At 44.8% G+C, this 14,251-nt stretch overlaps 1 protein-coding gene across 2 annotated transcripts in view; it reads right to left on the minus strand.

Annotated features, from left to right (window-relative positions):
- Positions 1–14,251, minus strand: part of LOC109877076 (UTP--glucose-1-phosphate uridylyltransferase-like) — a 64,562-nt gene that overhangs the window by 39,536 nt on the left and 10,775 nt on the right. For both annotated transcript variants that reach the window (XM_031813007.1, XM_031813006.1), the window contains exons 2-3: positions 13,926–14,053; positions 11,369–11,476 (exon numbers count right to left, since the gene is read on the minus strand). In XM_031813007.1, the coding sequence (XP_031668867.1) occupies positions 11,369–11,476; positions 13,926–14,024 (207 nt within the window). In that variant the 5' untranslated portion in view covers positions 14,025–14,053. The remainder of the gene's footprint in view (positions 1–11,368; positions 11,477–13,925; positions 14,054–14,251) is intronic.

Raw genomic sequence — 14,251 nt, forward strand, 5'->3', positions numbered from 1 at the left:
TAGGCCCAATTTAGCATCAGGTCATCCATAGCACTTAGCCTCCTCTCCCTCTCTACGCAACGTAAACTCTGCTTCCAGATAGTGACTCAGTCTTTTTCCCAACAGCCGGGGTTCTATCAGAACAGCAACAAGACATCAGAGAGGATACAGAGGCATCCAGACAGAGAGAACACACTGAAACCAAACTACAGAGTGTCTCCTCAGAAGTTCTCCACACACACATCTTGGATTCCTTCACTTTCCTTTCCTTCATTCTCCATCCCTTCCCAACTGTGACTGAGTTCAAGGTAAAGTCTCAAGGAAAGTGTGCTATAAAGGGAATAGGGTTCCATTTGGGACGTGCATTTGGAACCCAGACCCCCCCCCCCCCCCGTGTGTGCATTCCAAAATGGCACCCTATTCCCTATATAGTGCACTGCTTTTGACCAGAGTCCACAGTATAGTGAATTAGGGTTCCCTTTGGGATGCAGCCTGTGTGTTGATGCTGGATCAGAATACTCAGTAGTACGACTGACGCACACAGCTGAGAGAATGGACTTCAAAGAGCATCCCTAGAGACATGGCAACCCTGTGGTTTAAAACAGAGAAAACTATGGTAATACTGGAATTCTATACTGAGGGAGAATATGGCAACACTGTCATTTTATACTGAGAAGAAACTATGACAACCCTGTGGTTTTAAACCAAGGGAGAATATGGCAATACTGTAATTTTATACTGAGAAGAAACTATGACAACCCTGTGGTTTTAAACCGAGGGAGAATATGGCAATATTGTAATTTTATACTGAGAAGAAACTATGGCAACCCTGTGGTTTTATACTGAGGGAGAATATGGCAACACTGTAATTTTATACTGAGGAGAAACTATGGCAACCCTGTGGTTTTAAACTGAGGGAGAATATAGCAATATTGTAATTTTATACTGAAAGAAAACTATGGCAACCCTGTGATTTAAAACCCTATTCCTGAGTACCTGTATGTTGGCAGGGAGCCTAGTGGTTAGAGCGTTGGACTAGTAACCGAAAGGTTGTAAGATCAAATCCCAGAGCTGACAAGGTAAAACATCTGTTGTTCTGCCCCTGAACAAGGCAGTTAACCCACTGTTCCTAGGCCATTACTGTTCATAACTGACTTGCCTAGTTAAAAAAGAAATGTCTGAGTCCTCAACTCAACATCAGACCTGACAGAAATCTCAGTGGGATTGAAATGTTGTCTGTGTGTCTAAATAAGAATTGGTTGTTAACGTGACTTGTCTGGTTAAATAAACACGACAGCTGATGTTAGAGATCTTCATTGAGTAAGATGGCGCCGGAGAAGATGGCAGACGTTTTACGTGCCCCCAGCCGATTGTGTTTGGTTGTTTGTTTATTTGCGTTGTAACTTTTTTTTTAAACTTATTTTGTACATAACCTCTACCGTCTCTTATGATCGAAAATAACTTCTAGACATCAGGACTGCGACTACTCACCACGGACTAGCAGAATCCTTTTTCTTCTTTCACGACTCTGACGAGCCCGACGCAAAAGATACACTTTCCTCTGGAACAGGACCCGATCCCTGTGATCTGCGTGAAGAGGAGGCGGGGAAATAGAGAGTCCAAAAGTCGGGCTGCCCACCTCCCTCCATTCTGCTAGCAAACGTGCAATCTTTGGACAATAAAATCGACGAGTTACGCGGAAGATTAAACTCCCAATGGGGACATTAAAAACTGTAACATCTTATGCTTCACGGAGTCATGGCTGAACGATGACAATATCAACATACAGCTGGCTGGTTATACGATGTACCGGCAGGATAGAACAGCGGTGTCTGGTAAGACAAGGGGCGGCAGTCTATGTATTTTTGTAAACAACAGCTGGTGCACGATATCTAAGGAATTCTCAAGCTATTGCTCACCTGAGGTAGAGTTTCTCATGATAAGCTGTAGACCACACTACCTACCGAGAGAGTTTTCATCTGTATTCTTTGTAGCTGTTTATACAAACCACCACAGTCAGAGGCACTAAGATGGCAGAATACAGCTTATTCAATGCTATAAGCAAACAAGAAAACGCTCACCCAGAGGCGGCGCTCCTAGTAGCTGGGGACTTTAATGCAGGGAAACTTAATTCCGTTTTACCAAATTTCTATCAGCATGTTAAATGTGGAACCAGAGGGGAAAAACTCTGGACCACCTTTACTCTGGACCACCTTTACTCCACACAGAGACGCATACAAAGCTCAGGACCACCTTTACTCCACACAGAGACACATACAAAGATCTGGACCACCTTTACTCCACACACAGAGATGCATACAAAGCTCTCCCTCGCCCTCCATTTGGCAAATCTGACCATAATTCTATCCTCCTGATTCCTGCTTACAAGCAAAAATTAAAGCAGGAAGCACCAATGACTCAGTCTATAAAAAAGTGGTCAGAGGAAGCAGATGCTAAGCTACAGGACTGTTTTGCTAGCACAGACTGGAATATGTTCCGAGATTCCTCCGATGGCATTGAGGAATACACCACATCAGTCATTGGCTTCATCAATAAGTGCATCAATGACGTCGTCCCCACAGTGACCGTAAGTACATACCCCAACCAGAAGCCATGGATTACAGGCAGCATCCGCACTGAGCTAAAGGATAGAGCTGCAGCTTTCAAGGAGCGGGACTCTAACCCGGGAAGCTTATAAGATATCCGCTACGCCCTCCGACGAACGGTAAAACAGGCAAAGCGCCATACAGGACTAAGATCGAATTGTACTACATTGATGCTCGTTGGATGTGGCAGGGCTTGCAAACCATTACAGACTATAAAGGGAAGCACAGCCGAGAGCTGCCCAGTGACACTAGCCTACCAGACGAGCTAAACTAGTTATATGCTCGCTTCGAGGAAAATAACACTGAAACATGCATGAGAGCACCAGCTGTTCCGGAAGACTGTGTAATCACGCTCACCGCAGCTGATGTGAGTAAGACCTTTAAACAGGTCAACATTCACAAGGCCGCAGGGCCAGACGGATTACCAGGACGTGTACTGCGAGCATGCGCTGACTAACTGGCAAGTGTCTTGACTGACATTTTCAACCTCTCCTTGTCCGAGTCTGTAATACCAACATGCTTTAAGCAGACCACCATAGACCCTGTGCCAAGAACACTAAGGTAACCTGCCTAAACGACTACAGACCTGTAGCACTCACATCTGTAGCCATGAAGTGCCTTGAAAGGCTGGTCATGGCTCACATCAACACCATCATCCCAGAAACACTAGACCCACTCCAATTTGCATACCGCCCCAACAGATCCACAGATGTTGCAATCTCCATTGCACTCCACACTGCCCTTTCCCAACTGGACAAAAGGAACACCTATGTGAGAATGCTATTCATTGACTACAGCTCAGCATTCAATGCCATAGTGCCCTCAAAGCTCATCAATAAGCTAAGGACCCTGGGAAAAAACACCTCCCTCTGCAACTGGATCTGGGACTTCCTGATGGGACGCCCCCAGGTGGTAAGGGTAGGTAACAACACATCCACCACGCTGATCTTCAACACAGGGGCCTGTGCATGCTCGGTCCCCTTCTCTACTCCCTGTTCACTCATGACTGCACGACCAGGCACGACTCCAACACCATCATTAAATTTGCTGATGACACAAGTGGTAGGCCTGATCACCGACAACGACGAGACAGCCTATAGAGAGGAGGTCAGAGACCTGGCCGTGTGGTGCTAAGACAACAACCTCTCCCTCAACATGATCAAGACTAAGGAGATGATTGTGGACTACAGGAAAAAGAGGACCGAGCCACGCCCCCATTCACATCAACAGGGCTGTAGTTGAGCAGGTTGAGAGCTTCAAGTTCCTTGGTGTCCACATCACCAACAAACTAACATGGTCCAAACACACCAAGACAGTCGTGAAGAGGGCACGACAAAACCTATTACCACTCAGGAGACTGAAAAGATTTGGCATGTGTCCTCAAATCCTCAAAAGGTTCCTACAGCTGCACCATCGAGAGCATCCTGACTGGTTGCGTCACTGGTTGCCTGGTATGGCAACTGCTCGGCCTCGGTACCCCCCTGTATATAGTCTCGCTATTGTTATTTCGCTGCTGCTCTTTAACTACTTGTTACTTTTATCTCTTATTCTTATCTGTATTTTTTTGAAACTGCATTGTTGGTTAGGGGCTCGTAAGTAAGCATTTCACTGTTAGGTCTACACCTGTTGTATTCAGCATTTCACTGTTAGGTCTACACCTGTTGTATTCAGCATTTCACTGTTAGGTCTACACCTGTTGTATTCAGCATTTCACTGTTAGGTCTACACCTGTTGTATTCAGCATTTCACTGTGAGGTCTACACCTGTTGTATTCAGCATTTCACTGTGAGGTCTACACCTGTTGTATTCAGCATTTCACTGTGAGGTCTACACCTGTTGTATTCAGCATTTCACTGTGAGGTCTACACCTGTTGTAATCAGCATTTCACTGTGAGGTCTACACCTGTTGTATTCAGCATTTCACTGTTAGGTCTACACCTGTTGTATTCAGCATTTCACTGTTAGGTCTACACCTGTTGTATTCAGCATTTCACTGTTAGGTCTACACCTGTTGTATTCAGCATTTCACTGTTAGGTCTACACCTGTTGTATTCAGCATTTCACTGTTAGGTCTACACCTGTTGTATTCAGCATTTCACTGTTAGGTCTACACCTGTTGTATTCAGCATTTCACTGTGAGGTCTACACCTGTTGTATTCAGCATTTCACTGTTAGGTCTACACCTGTTGTATTCAGCATTTCACTGTGAGGTCTACACCTGTTGTATTCAGCATTTCACTGTTAGGTCTACACCTGTTGTATTCAGCATTTCACTGTGAGGTCTACACCTGTTGTATTCAGCATTTCACTGTTAGGTCTACACCTGTTGTATTCAGCATTTCACTGTGAGGTCTACACCTGTTGTATTCAGCATTTCACTGTGAGGTCTACACCTGTTGTATTCAGCATTTCACTGTTAGGTCTACACCTGTTGTATTCAGCATTTCACAGTTAGGTCTACACCTGTTGTATTCAGCATTTCACTGTGAGGTCTACACCTGTTGTATTCAGCATTTCACTGTGAGGTCTACACCTGTTGTATTCAGCATTTCACTGTGAGGTCTACACCTGTTGTAATCAGCATTTCACTGTGAGGTCTACACCTGTTGTATTCAGCATTTCACTGTTAGGTCTACACCTGTTGTATTCAGCATTTCACTGTTAGGTCTACACCTGTTGTATTCAGCATTTCACTGTTAGGTCTACACCTGTTGTATTCAGCATTTCACTGTTAGGTCTACACCTGTTGTATTCAGCATTTCACTGTTAGGTCTACACCTGTTGTATTCAGCATTTCACTGTGAGGTCTACACCTGTTGTATTCAGCATTTCACTGTTAGGTCTACACCTGTTGTATTCAGCATTTCACTGTTAGGTCTACACCTGTTGTATTCAGCATTTCACTGTGAGGTCTACACCTGTTGTATTCAGCATTTCACTGTTAGGTCTACACCTGTTGTATTCAGCATTTCACTGTTAGGTCTACACCTGTTGTATTCAGCATTTCACTGTGAGGTCTACACCTGTTGTATTCAGCATTTCACTGTTAGGTCTACACCTGTTGTATTCAGCATTTCACTGTTAGGTCTACACCTGTTGTATTCAGCATTTCACTGTGAGGTCTACACCTGTTGTATTCAGCATTTCACTGTGAGGTCTACACCTGTTGTATTCAGCATTTCACTGTTAGGTCTACACCTGTTGTATTCAGCATTTCACTGTTAGGTCTACACCTGTTGTATTCAGCATTTCACTGTTAGGTCTACACCTGTTGTAATCAGCATTTCACTGTAAGGTCTACACCTGTTGTATTCAGCATTTCACTGTTAGGTCTACACCTGTTGTATTCAGCATTTCACTGTTAGGTCTACACCTGTTGTATTCAGCATTTCACTGTTAGGTCTACACCTGTTGTAATCAGCATTTCACTGTTAGGTCTACACCTGTTGTATTCAGCATTTCACTGTTAGGTCTACACCTGTTGTATTCAGCATTTCACTGTTAGGTCTACACCTGTTGTATTCAGCATTTCACTGTGAGGTCTACACCTGTTGTATTCAGCATTTCACTGTGAGGTCTACACCTGTTGTAATCAGCATTTCACTGTTAGGTCTACACCTGTTGTATTCGGTGCATTTGACTAATAACATTTGATTTGATTTGAGTAGCCCTGTGCTGAGAGGTACTACACCAAGTAACTCTGTACTTTTGAAATGAGCTCAATCAGCTCAACTCTGTACTTTTGAACCGAGCTCAATCGGCTCAACTCTGTGCTTTTGAACTGAGCTCAATCAGCTCAACTCTGTGCTTTTGAACTGAGCTCAATCAGCTCAACTCTGTGCTTTTGAACTGAGCTCAATCAGCTCAACTATGTGCTTTTGAACTGAGCTCAATCAGCTCAACTCTGTACTTTTGAACTGAGCTCAATCAGCTCAACTCTGTGCTTTTGAACTGAGCTCAATCAGCTCAACTCTGTACTTTTGAACCGAGCTCAATCAGCTCAACTCTGTGCTTTTGAACTGAGCTCAATCAGCTCAACTGGATGAAGAGTAGCAGTAGTGTCTCAGAGCAGCAGGCCTGATCTAAGATCAGATCCTCTCTGTCCATGTCATCTTATTCATTGTGATCTAGAACAGGGTTTCTTCTTCCTGGTCCTGGTGATGCTAAAGGGTGCAGACAGCTGATTCAAATTATGATTTGAATCAGGTGGGTAGTGCTGAGGCAAGAACTACTAATGATTAAGAAACACTCATCTGAAAGGCCATACTGGATGAAAGTAGAGAAGACTTGCAAGGTCAGAGAAACCTGGTCCTGAATGGTGTCAAGATGAGAGAAATGGGAAACCTGGTCCTGAATGGTGTCAAGATGAGAGAAATGAGAAACCTGGTCCTGAATGGTGTCAAGATGAGAGAAATGAGAAACCTGGTCCTGAATGGTGTCAAGATGAGAGAAATGAGAAACCTGGTCCTGAATGGTGTCAAGATGAGAGAAATGAGAAACCTACTCCTGAATGGTGTCAAGATGAGAGAAATGAGAAACCTACTCCTGAATGGTGTCAAGATGAGAGAAATGAGAAACCTGCTCCTGAATCGTGTCAAGATGAGAGAAATGAGAAACCTGGTCCTGAATGGTGTCAAGATGAGAGAAATTAGAAACCTGGTCCTGAATGGTGTCAAGATGAGGATGTGAGCTGAAGAGGCCCTCTCTACACTCTCGCTCCCTATTACCTGTCATCACTACTACATGACATAATGCTCCTTAAATAAGGGGCAATCAGCAGTTGTTACATCCATTTTTGGACATACAAATGAATGATATGCCTCATGAGCTTGTCGTACCCCATCAGAACCCAAAATATAAGCTTGTTTTACTCCAATGTTTGTAATCAAAGTAAACAAACACTATATAGCATCAAAACATGGTTAAAGCTACACTTTTGATATCATGGATGCTACGTCTATGAATTTGAGAGTGGTTCCATTTCTCCAGCCCCATCCCTCAGCTGTTTACCGAAACAGGGGCGGGGAATCACTTTGTTATTGTTTCTACTGCTGATTGTTGCTTTAACATTTGTACTGACCTTCTAATAATCTCACAGTGAAGCTGATATGTCAGAAACAGGATAAACAGGTTACCAGATACCTGATATAAACTAGTATGAAAATGTGGATAATTATTTAAAAAAATATTCCACAAGAAAGGAACCTGTAATTCAGGTAAGATAAGTGAGGTAAGGCAATAAATAGGCCATGGTGGCGAAGTACAGGAATTAAACACTGGAGTGATTGATGTGCAGAAGATGAATGTGCAAGTAGAGATACTGTGGTGCAAAGGAGCAAGATAAATAAATAAATACAGTATGGGGATGAGGTAGGTAGATGGGCTATGTACAGGGAGGCAGTGATCTGTGAGCTGCTTAAAGCTAGTGAAGGAGATATGAGTTTCCAGCTTCAGTGATTTTTGTAGTTCGTTCCAGTCATTAGCAGCAGAGAACTATAAGGAAAGGCGGCCAAAGGAGGAATAGGCTTTGGGGGTGACCAGTGAGATATACGTGCTGGAGCACGTGGTACGGGTGAGTGCTGCTATGGTGACCAGTGAGCTGAGATAAGGCGGGGCTTTACCTAGCAGAAAGGGCTTGTAGATAAGGGGGCCAGCCAACGAGAGAGTACAGGTCGCAGTGGTAGGTAGTATATGGGGCTTTGGTGACTAAACGGATGGCACTGTGATAGACTGCATTGAATTTGTTGAGTAGAGTGTTGGGGGCTATTTTGTAAATTACATTGACAAAGAATAGTGGAACACTCCAAAGAATAGTGGAACACTCCAAAGAATAGTGGAACACTCCAAAGAATAATGGAACCCTCCAAAGAATAGTGGAACACTCCAAAGAATAGTGGAACCCTCCAAAGAATAGTGGAACACTCCAAAGAATAGTGGAACCCTCCAAAGAATAGTGGAACACTCCAAAGAATAGTGGAACCCTCCAAAGAATAGTGGAACACTCCAAAGAATAGTGGAACCCTCCAAAGAATAGTGGAACCCTCCAAAGAATAGTGGAACACTCCAAAGAATAGTGGAACACTCCAAAGAATAGTGGAACCCTCCAAAGAATAGTGGAACCCTCCAAAGAATAGTGGAACCCTCCAAAGAATAGTGGAACCCTCCAAAGAATAGTGGAACCCTCCACAGAATAGTGGAACCCTTCAAAGAATAGTGGAACCCTCCAAAGAATAGTGGAACCCTCCAAAGAATAGTGGCACCCTTCAAAGAATAGTGAGCTCTTCCTATCTCCCAGAAGGTTCCTGAATCCTGTTTCCCAGCAAGCCTATGTCATCCAATCCCTCTGTCCTTCACTCTGCCCCTCCCTAGCTTCAGCTTGGAACACATTGCAAACAATAATTCTTATGCAACTGAGGCCAAGAAGGGAAATAAGCCAGGACCGTCCCAATCCACAGGCCAAACACTGACACGTTGTCAACGCCAGGTTATCAGGTTGGGTTACTTTAATGCATCACTCATATCGCCCATCAAGGATGGATGGACTGTTTTGTATTCAAACTAGTTGAATGAATAAGTAAGGTTCGCAAAACATTTCCACCTGGCCCACTGGTCAGTCATCTGGCCCACTGGTCAGTCATCTGGACCACAGAGTTCCTGCTTGCTGAAGCAGTGCAGTTTCACTCGCTCTTTCCTTTGTGAAATGCTTTCGGATTGCAATGTTTCAAAATGGAGGCTGAACGCCAGGGGAAAACCCTGTATTACAAGCAACCACTGTTCTTACTGTTGGGGGGGTCCCCGCTTTCTGGTCTGAATTGTATTTACTATTGAACAAAGGGCACTACTCCCGACTGCCATTCAAGGTGGTTGCATGGGCCTATACATCACATGAACTGTTATATACCAATAACATGGCTAACCATCACTAATAGGCTACATTTAGCGAACCACTTCCTCAGATGGGGAATTAGCCCCAAATGAATGAACCTATGTGATATTATGTGAGTTAAAGGATGTTTAGGTTCTGCTCTCACACTAGTCCCCATTTGGAATGTTAGTATAGAACCACGTGACTAGGCTCTGATTCATTGAGCAGAACATGTGAGTTAAAGGATGTTCAGGTTCTGCTCTCCTCACGTATACAGAACACACACCCTCACAACATAAATCACTCAAACATGCACACAAACATCCATCATCACACACGCACACATACTACTCATCACTCATTTTGAAGACTGCTGGTTCATAGGAACAAAGCCATCAAAGGTCATTTCAACATGAACAAACTACGACACACCCACACCCAGCCCCACCTCTCACACACACACATGTATATGTGCAGTCCTACACGTAAACAAAACTGCACAAAAAATTTATCTTACGGTGCCCTCTGTCACTTTCTTTCCCTATCCACAAAACCTAATGAGACATCCCTCTCTCTCCATTCTGTCTCTATTTCTTTCCCTGGTCTCTGTTTCTCTCTCTCCTTCTTTCTCTGTCACTCTCTCCTTCTGTCTCTCTCTCTCTATTCTGTCTCTCTCTCTATTCTGTCTCTATTTCTTTCCCTGGTCTCTGTTTCTCTCTCTCCTTCTGTCTCTGTCTCTCTCTCTCTCTATTCTGTCTCTCTCTCTCTATTCTGTCTCTCTCTCCTTCTGTCTCTCTCTCTCTATTCTGTCTCTCTCTCTATTCTGTCTCTCTCTCTATTCTGTCTCTCTATTCTGTCTCTCTATTCTGTCTCTCTATTCTGTCTCTCTCTCCTTCTGTCTCTCACTCCTTCTGTCTCTCTCTCTCTATTCTGTCTCTCTCTCTATTCTGTCTCTCTCTCTATTCTGTCTCTCTCTCTATTCTGTCTCTCTCTCTATTCTGTCTCTCTCTCTATTCTGTCTCTCTCTCTATTCTGTCCCTCTCTCTCTATTCTGTCTCTCTCTCTCTATTCTGTCTCTCTCTCTATTCTGTCCCTCTCTCTATTCTGTCTCTCTCTAGTCTGTCTCTCTCTCTATTCTGTCTCTCTCTCCTTCTGTCTCTCTCTCTATTCTGTCTCTCTCTCTATTCTGTCTCTCTCTCTCTTTCTTCCCCAGGTCTCTCTCTCTCTCTCTCTTTCTTCCCCAGGTCTCTCTCTCTCTCTCTCATTCTTCCCCAGGTCTCTCTCTCTCTCATTCTTCCCCAGGTCTCTCTCTCTCTCATTCTTCCCCAGGTCTCTCTCTTTCTTCCCCAGGTCTCTCTCTCTCTTTCTTCCCCAGGTCTCTCTCTCTCTTTCTTCCCCAGGTCTCTCTCTCTCTTTCTTCCCCAGGTCTCTCTCTCTCTTTCTTCCCCAGGTCTCTCTCTCGCTTTCTTCCTCAGGTCTCTCTCTCGCTTTCTTCCCCAGGTCTCTCTCTCGCTTTCTTCCCCAGGTCTCTCTCTCGCTTTCTTCCCCAGGTCTCTCTCTCGCTTTCTTCCCCAGGTCTCTCTCTCGCTTTCTTCCCCAGGTCTCTCTCTCTCTCTTTCTTTCACAGGTCTCTGTTTCTGGGCCCAGTCAGCTGTGAGAGAAAGCTTGGGGGTTGTGGAGGGAGCCCTGGAGCTCTAGCAGAGACAGGGGGAGCCAGCTGGCTGCATGCCCAGAGGAAGAGACCCCAAAGCTGGCCTCACCGTGTGAGCTCTCCCCCTGGCCTCCACTGTTCCCATCTGCCTGAGAGAGTCCACTTCATCACACCGTATTACTGGATCACTCACTGATGAGCTAACAGATACACACACAATGTACAGTACACACACACACACACACAGGGTTTTTATTTGAGCCTTACTGAGTCTTCTGGAGGTCTGTGTATCTTGGGCCAGTCCACCGATGGCCCTTTCACCTGCAGAAACCTGTGGAACAGCTTCTTGAATCCATCAAAGTCCTTCTTGGAGACCTGGAATACACAAGGAGTATACGTTAGAACAACAACATTACTTTCTCCCCAGTAGGCATACAAACAGACAGAGATATGCTGGGTTACTGGTTGTACCAAATACTGTATCGGTGTTTGATTGAGCTGCCTGTTGCAATGGAACCAATAAATAAAAACATCTCAAAAAACAAAACTCTGTCCTCCTGTCACTCCAGACAGACTAAAACAAACTGTCCTCCTGTCACTCCAGACAGACTAAAACAAACTGTCCTCCTGTCACTCCAGACAGACTAAAACAAACTGTCCTCCTGTCACTCCAGACAGACTAAAACAAACTGTCCTCCTGTCACTCCAGGCAGACTAAAACAAACTGTCCTCCTGTCACTCCAGGCAGACTAAAACAAACTGTCCTCCTGTCACTCCAGACAGACTAAAACAAACTCTGTCCTCCTGTCACTCCAGACAGACTAAAACAAACTGTCCTCCTGTCACTCCAGACAGACTAAAACAAACTGTCCTCCTGTCACTCCAGACAGACTAAAACAAACTGTCTTCCTGTCACTCCAGACAGACTAAAACAAACTGTCCTCCTGTCACTCCAGACAGACTAAAACAAACTGTCCTCCTGTCACTCCAGGCAGACTAAAACAAACTGTCCTCCTGTCACTCCAGGCAGACTAAAACAAACTGTCCTCCTGTCACTCCAGACAGACTAAAACAAACTCTGTCCTCCTGTCACTCCAGGCAGACTAAAACAAACTGTCCTCCTGTCACTCCAGGCAGACTAAAACAAACTGTCCTCCTGTCACTCCAGACAGACTAAAACAAACTCTGTCCTCCTGTCACTCCAGGCAGACTAAAACAAACTGTCCTCCTGTCACTCCAGACAGACTAAAACAAACTGTCCTCCTGTCACTCCAGACAGACTAAAACAAACTGTCCTCCTGTCACTCCAGACAGACTAAAACAAACTGTCCTCCTGTCACTCCAGGCAGACTAAAACAAACTGTCCTCCTGTCACTCCAGGCAGACTAAAACAAACTGTCCTCCTGTCACTCCAGACAGACTAAAACAAACTGTCCTCCTGTCACTCCAGACAGACTAAAACAAACTGTCCTCCTGTCACTCCAGGCAGACTAAAACAAACTGTCCTCCTGTCACTCCAGACAGACTAAAACAAACTGTCCTCCTGTCACTCCAGACAGACTAAAACAAACTGTCCTCCTGTCACTCCAGGCAGACTAAAACAAACTGTCCTCCTGTCACTCCAGGCAGACTAAAACAAACTGTCCTCCTGTCACTCCAGACAGACTAAAACAAACTGTCCTCCTGTCACTCCAGGCAGACTAAAACAAACTGTCCTCCTGTCACTCCAGACAGACTAAAACAAACTGGCCTCCTGTCACTCCAGACAGACTAAAACAAACTGTCCTCCTGTCACTCCAGACAGACTAAAACAAACTGTCCTCCTGTCACTCCAGGCAGACTAAAACAAACTGTCCTCCTGTCACTCCAGACAGACTAAAACAAACTGTCCTCCTGTCACTCCAGGCAGACTAAAGCAAACTGTCCTCCTGTCACTCCAGGCAGACTAAAACAAACTCTGTCCTCCTGTCACTCCAGACAGACTAAAACAAACTGTCCTCCTGTCACTCCAGGCAGACTAAAACAAACTGTCCTCCTGTCACTCCAGACAGACTAAAACAAACTGTCCTCCTGTCACTCCAGACAGACTAAAACAAACTCTGTCCTCCTGTCACTCCAGACAGACTAAAACAAACTGTCCTCCTGTCACTCCAGACAGACTAAAACAAACTCTGTCCTCCTGTCACTCCAGACAGACTAAAACAAACTGTCCTCCTGTCACTCCAGGCAGACTAAAACAAACTCTGTCCTCCTGTCACTCCAGACAGACTAAAACAAACTGTCCTCCTGTCACTCCAGGCAGACTAAAACAAACTGTCCTCCTGTCACTCCAGACAGACTAAAACAAACTCTGTCCTCCTGTCACTCCAGACAGACTAAAGCAAACGCTGAAGATGTTTAAAGATTTAAACCCAGTTCTACATAGTATAGATGAAAAAGCAGATCTCATCTCGGAGGCTGAATGTTTTCATCGTTCATGTAATATGGTTGATTTATTGATGAGGACATTTATAAACACATCATCAAACAGCATTTCTGTTCAAAGCCAAACAATATCATCATGGCTTTCATGATTGATGTGAAATGCTTATAGGTGTGTGTGTGTGTGTGTGTGTGTGTGTGTGTGTGTGTGTGTGTGTGTGTGTGTGTGTGTGTGTGTGTGTGTGTGTGTGTGTGTGTGTGTGTGTGTGTGTGTGTGTGGACTCTCTTTGACACTCTGCTACAGTATGTGTCACTCGCCTGATTTCCCCTCCCCTCATCTTGGGAACACAATCACTACCAGACGGACTCAGGGAGAGGGAGAAGTGTGTGTGTGTGTGTGTACCTCCTTGTCGACCCCCGTGGCAGTGTCCAGTAGTTTGTCCAGCTCTGCGTGCATGGAGGTCTCCAGCTGCTGCCTCATCTCCTCCTGAAACTGGGCCATCCCTCCGTTAGGCACACCCTTACTGAGACCTGAAACACCATGTCAACTCTGTTAGATACACCCTTACTGAGACCTGAAACACCATGTCAACTCTGTTAGATACACCCTTACTGAGGCCTGAAACACCATGTCAACTCTGTTAGACAAGCCCTTACTGAGACCTGAAACACCATGTCAACTCTGTTAGATACACCCTTACTGAGACCTGAAACACCATGTCAACTCTG

The sequence above is a fragment of the Oncorhynchus kisutch genome, unplaced genomic scaffold (genome assembly GCF_002021735.2).
Source record: "Oncorhynchus kisutch isolate 150728-3 unplaced genomic scaffold, Okis_V2 Okis04b-Okis11a_hom, whole genome shotgun sequence".
In the NCBI taxonomy this organism is placed as follows: domain Eukaryota; kingdom Metazoa; phylum Chordata; class Actinopteri; order Salmoniformes; family Salmonidae; genus Oncorhynchus; species Oncorhynchus kisutch.